This window comes from Nematolebias whitei, chromosome 18 (genome assembly GCF_014905685.2).
Source record: "Nematolebias whitei isolate Nwh7 chromosome 18, NemWhi1, whole genome shotgun sequence".
Classification (NCBI taxonomy): Eukaryota; Metazoa; Chordata; class Actinopteri; order Cyprinodontiformes; family Rivulidae; genus Nematolebias; species Nematolebias whitei.
The window spans coordinates 26,676,682-26,681,259 of NC_056515.1; the positions used below are offsets into that span (position 1 = coordinate 26,676,682).

The window sequence follows — 4,578 nt, forward strand, 5'->3', positions numbered from 1 at the left end:
TATATATATATATATATATATATATATATATATATATATATACACATACATATAGTACCGGTATTCTTATACTTCTTTTAGTCTGCCACTTTTTGATACTGTTGTGCTCCTTAATGTGAATTTAGCTACAGTTCTGCTTCTTTGCATTTTAAGCTAAAGTTTTGCTCCTTTCAGTTGTTTTTTTTGTTTTGTTTGTTTGTTGTTTTGTTTTTTGGGGGGAGGGTGTTCATTTTGCTCCTTTTAGCTCCTGTTGCTTTTTCTTTTTATTCTGCCTTTGTTTTTCTGTTTGCTTTGTCCTGTTAGTTTCTATTTTCTAAATGTTAACTTCTGTTCTCCTTTATTTCAACTTTAAAAAAAAAAATTTTTGCTTCTTCGGCACACTTCAGCTAGTCATCGATCACTTAGTAATTAGCGCTTGGTAAATCGTTTTAAAAATATCTGATTCTCTTATGCTCGAAACTTTTACAGCCAAAGGTTTTACTTTAAAGTTAATAATCTCTGTTTTCTATTCCCTTCAGATGCTATGATTTCATTGTTTTTACAACACATAGGAAAAAAATGTCAACATCGGAATTATGGTACTTCTACATAAAGCATCAACTAAAATGCCTGAATGACAAGCCAAAAGACTGAGCTGCAAGTCAGAACTGAAAAAGGAGAGAAGAAATATCTTCACTTGACGGTTATTTTTCTAAGAAAAGATGAAAACAATCTGTTTTTTATGCAGTGTGAACTTTAGCCAAACTCAGTACAAACCAAGCTGCCACAGTAAACAAGATTTAGTGCTGGAGGCAGTGCAGCAGTTCCATTGTTGGGAATTTGCAGAAATACACCACAGGTTTAAAGCAACTGTAAATTTTCTGTGGCATTATTCTTGTAAGCTCAATTGTTTTACAGTTATAGCCGTAGCCGTGAGTGCATTCAATAACTTGCTGGCACATAATCACATCTGATTGTTCCAACTGATTTAGTTCTGGTTCACAAAACTAACGAATGCTGCATGTTAGAAAGCATCTTCTGTTGTTTGTGCTTTTTTTGGTAACCAACTTTTACCAATCTGTTAGATTATACTTCCAACATAAATTATATCCCCATAACACCAATGTTTTAGTCTGATAAAGTTCTCTATTTCTGTAAGAAGACTTGGAAAAAAACAATTTAATTTTGCATGTGTGCTTTGAAATAGGTGTGTATTTCATTTATATGAATCTGCAGCAGTGTTCCATTCTATTAATACTATCATTGTTGTTTCTTATCCTCACCTTTGTCCTGTGGGGTTGTAGATCTCATTACTCTGGCAACCACTTATAGTGATGGGGTCAAAAGACTGGAAGGACCGCAGGCCAACGCCGGAGATGGCCACAAGGCGACAGGCAAACATGACCAGGATAGCCTTGGTGTGGTAAAAGGCCACGGACAGGTCATGTCTCACTGGGATCACCAAAGGGTTAGTGCGGCAGCTCAGACGCCACTCACCTGCAGAGAGGATATTGGAAGCCAAAGAGCCAGAGACAAAACAAAGTGAGGTGGACGCAAAATAAAGAAGACAGGCAGGATTTAATCCATCCCTGGGAACAGGAGGACATCAGGGATGCTGGTGCTGAACAGAAGTACTCTAATCAAGACAAGAGCACGCAGTAAAGACCATTGTTTTATTCTATAAGATATACAAGTTCATCTTTTCACGCTTAGCAGTCTGACTCCAAAGGTGAATAAAGTGCAATTTGAAACCTCATATAAGAGTTCTCACCCAGACTGTGAACGCTCTCTTTACTGTCGACCAACTGAACAGTGATGTTGCACTGTGTGTGGTCAATGAAGCCAGTCCCATCTGCAGCCAGGTGTATGATCACTGCTGCTGCCACCATGGGTCGAGAGAAGTGTGCCTGCATGGAAGGAAACAGTTGCATTCAGCTATATGACGGTTATCAAAACTATTTTATATAATTGTATTTATTGATAGGCTTCATTTTAAAGGCTGCCACCTGCTATCAAGTACATATGTCATATAAAAGCCTAAAAGTTAACATTTCTTCCTCTTTTTTATTTCTTTAATTGTATTTGTTTTAGTAGTAGTAGTAAGCTTTTAACATTATTTTCCTTAGAAAACAATTTCCCATACTTTAAAATTTGCTGATATTTGATCGTAAAAATGTCTCGTCAAATCGAGGAAACCATAAATACGAGCGCTCGTAAAATAAAAAGTGATTGGGCCGTGCTGGGGTTAATGGCGAGCGTCCACGGGGGCCTTCAAGGTGTCAAAGGTCACATCACTTCTCAGCACTGAAAGCTTGAAAAGTGCCACCAGGCAGTGTTACAACACAAGATTTATAGAAGCTCTCTTTCATTGAATGTGGACATCTATTCAGACTGAACCTGACGAAACCATTATTATTATTATTCATGGTTTGTTTAAAATAAGAATGGCTGCTCACTTTTTGCTTTTATGTATTATGAAAAGCTTAAAAAAAGGAGTAAAGGCAACAAAAGTGCTCATCCATTAGTCATGATTTTAAGTTAGTTTAAAAGTTGTTGCACAGCTGCTTATGAAAGCAATGAATGAAAGGCAAATAAGTGATGATACTTTGAATACTTTCTAGGAGAGAATTCCCTCATTTATTGCTTTGGATCGCCTCAACTTGTTCAAACATGTCGTGATATCTGACACAAAGTGCACAATTGTTTGTTAAAATCCCCAAATTATTGCAAAAATGTTGATAGTCTCACACATGCAGATAAATAACTTGCGATCCTTACCTCTTATAAAAGCGTAAAAGAGTAATGGACTTGGGAAAGGTGCTTTAAATAAATAATAAATCCAATAACAACAAATTGCAAAAGAAATCCTCACTGTCTGCGTTCTATTCCAAATGAAAACAATCCCATGAACAGCAACAAAAAAAAAATTGCTCGTTATTTGTCAAATAATAACAAGGTTCACGAATGGATTTTCACTACAGGGAGTCATTAAATAAGCTAACTGATAGCGTGCTGAAGCATAACATCGATTACTTAATGCTTGAACTAATGAATGTGCCTTAATCATATAAAGATTCATTATTATCAAATAGCAGAACAGCAGTTTCACATTAACTGCAGGGACATCTCAGCAAAATACTTCTTTTCAGGTGTAACATGAAACTGTTTTTAATAGACAATATTCTTACCTTCAGCCAGTAAGTAGTATATCCATAGGTAGATTGATCAGCTTCACGACAGGGGAACCACGCATACTGGGAGACTCCATCAGATAGATCAAAAACCTTCGACTGACATGTCTGGGAAAATACAAGAGTAAAGAAAGAGGAGTAGTTATTTTTTCAACATCCTTTACCCTGACAGTTTTTCAAATAGATGTTGGCAGCCTACAAATCCTCGCTGTCCAGCAAAAACCTCGTATCTGTGATTAAAAAAAAAAAAATCATTTTCATGTTTTTTTACATTTCAAATTAAAATGAAAATTTAAAACTGAAAAGTAGAAGGCGACTTTTACTCTTTTTTTTTTGTTACATAGTGTTAGTTGTGTATTCTATTTCTTCTGAGTTTTTTTAATTGTTGTTTTTGTTTATTTGTTTGTTTGTTTTTTACTCCTCTCCTACATATTTGGAACATTCTGCAGCTAATTCCAGATATTTTTCAAGTTACCTAAAACAGTAAAGTTGGTCAGTGAGGAAAACAAGCACTGCTTTTGTAAGAATGGGTCAGTTTTGTAAAAAATTACATTGTGTAACATATTCCAGATACGACTGCTTTTGTATGGAAATAAACATATAAACATTTTCAAAATATAGGGGTGTATTCAGGAAAAATCAGTAAATTGAAAGAATCAAAAGTGTTTTTGGTCAGAGTCTTGGCCCTGAGACAATGCTGTGACCCCTTTTAAACATCTGTCAGCTGCTTCACAGCTGTTTCAGCAGATGTGCTTTGCAGGAAGTGCTGTTTGTTTTTTTGTCCTGTCAACAAACTTGAGCATCTTGTGAGATGTGCCACGTGATTGATATCCCTCTTCCTTCTGTCGCTGCTCCTGCTTTGTACTAGTGTCTGTTTAATGTACTCGCCATGTTCTGGCCTGTTAAAGCTCATTCCAAACCTGTCTACAAGTTGTGCAGTCATGTAGTCCAAGCTCCGGTTTGATGATGTGAGTGATTTGGCCAACGTCTGAACAATGTGATTTAAAACTGAAAGGAAATGTCTGTGGGCTATCAAATATTCTCTTACATAAAAATTGCAACAAAAGTTATATTGAAAGTCGCTCTTGCTTCTGGAACGTTATGGCCACATAGTAATCAAGATGTGATTTCAACTGTTTTATTCGTCATTTTTTTAGGTTATGATCAAAGGTTTGTGCTCTTGAACCAAATATTACTCTATAGCAATACAAATTGTGGTGACAAAAACAGATATTTCTCAGGCTAAACACAGGTAGAGTGCCATACCTGAGCACTGTAATAAAAGTGGTCAAATCAGATTACCACTGAGTGTTGCTCTTGAGCAGCAGCAAGTTAGTTCAGAACAAGCACAGCCAGAAACAAACAGTGAAACCTACAATCCAAACAGCAAATGGATGTATGTGGTCGA

At 36.2% G+C, this 4,578-nt stretch overlaps 1 protein-coding gene across 1 annotated transcript in view; it reads right to left on the reverse strand.

Moving 5' to 3' along the window:
• Positions 1 to 4,578, reverse strand: part of pappaa (pregnancy-associated plasma protein A, pappalysin 1a) — a 108,744-nt gene that overhangs the window by 35,298 nt on the left and 68,868 nt on the right. Inside the window, exons 8-10 of the mRNA XM_037692009.1 lie at positions 3,168 to 3,278; positions 1,751 to 1,886; positions 1,263 to 1,476 (exon numbers count right to left, since the gene is read on the reverse strand). Coding sequence (XP_037547937.1) covers positions 1,263 to 1,476; positions 1,751 to 1,886; positions 3,168 to 3,278 — 461 coding nt within the window. The remainder of the gene's footprint in view (positions 1 to 1,262; positions 1,477 to 1,750; positions 1,887 to 3,167; positions 3,279 to 4,578) is intronic.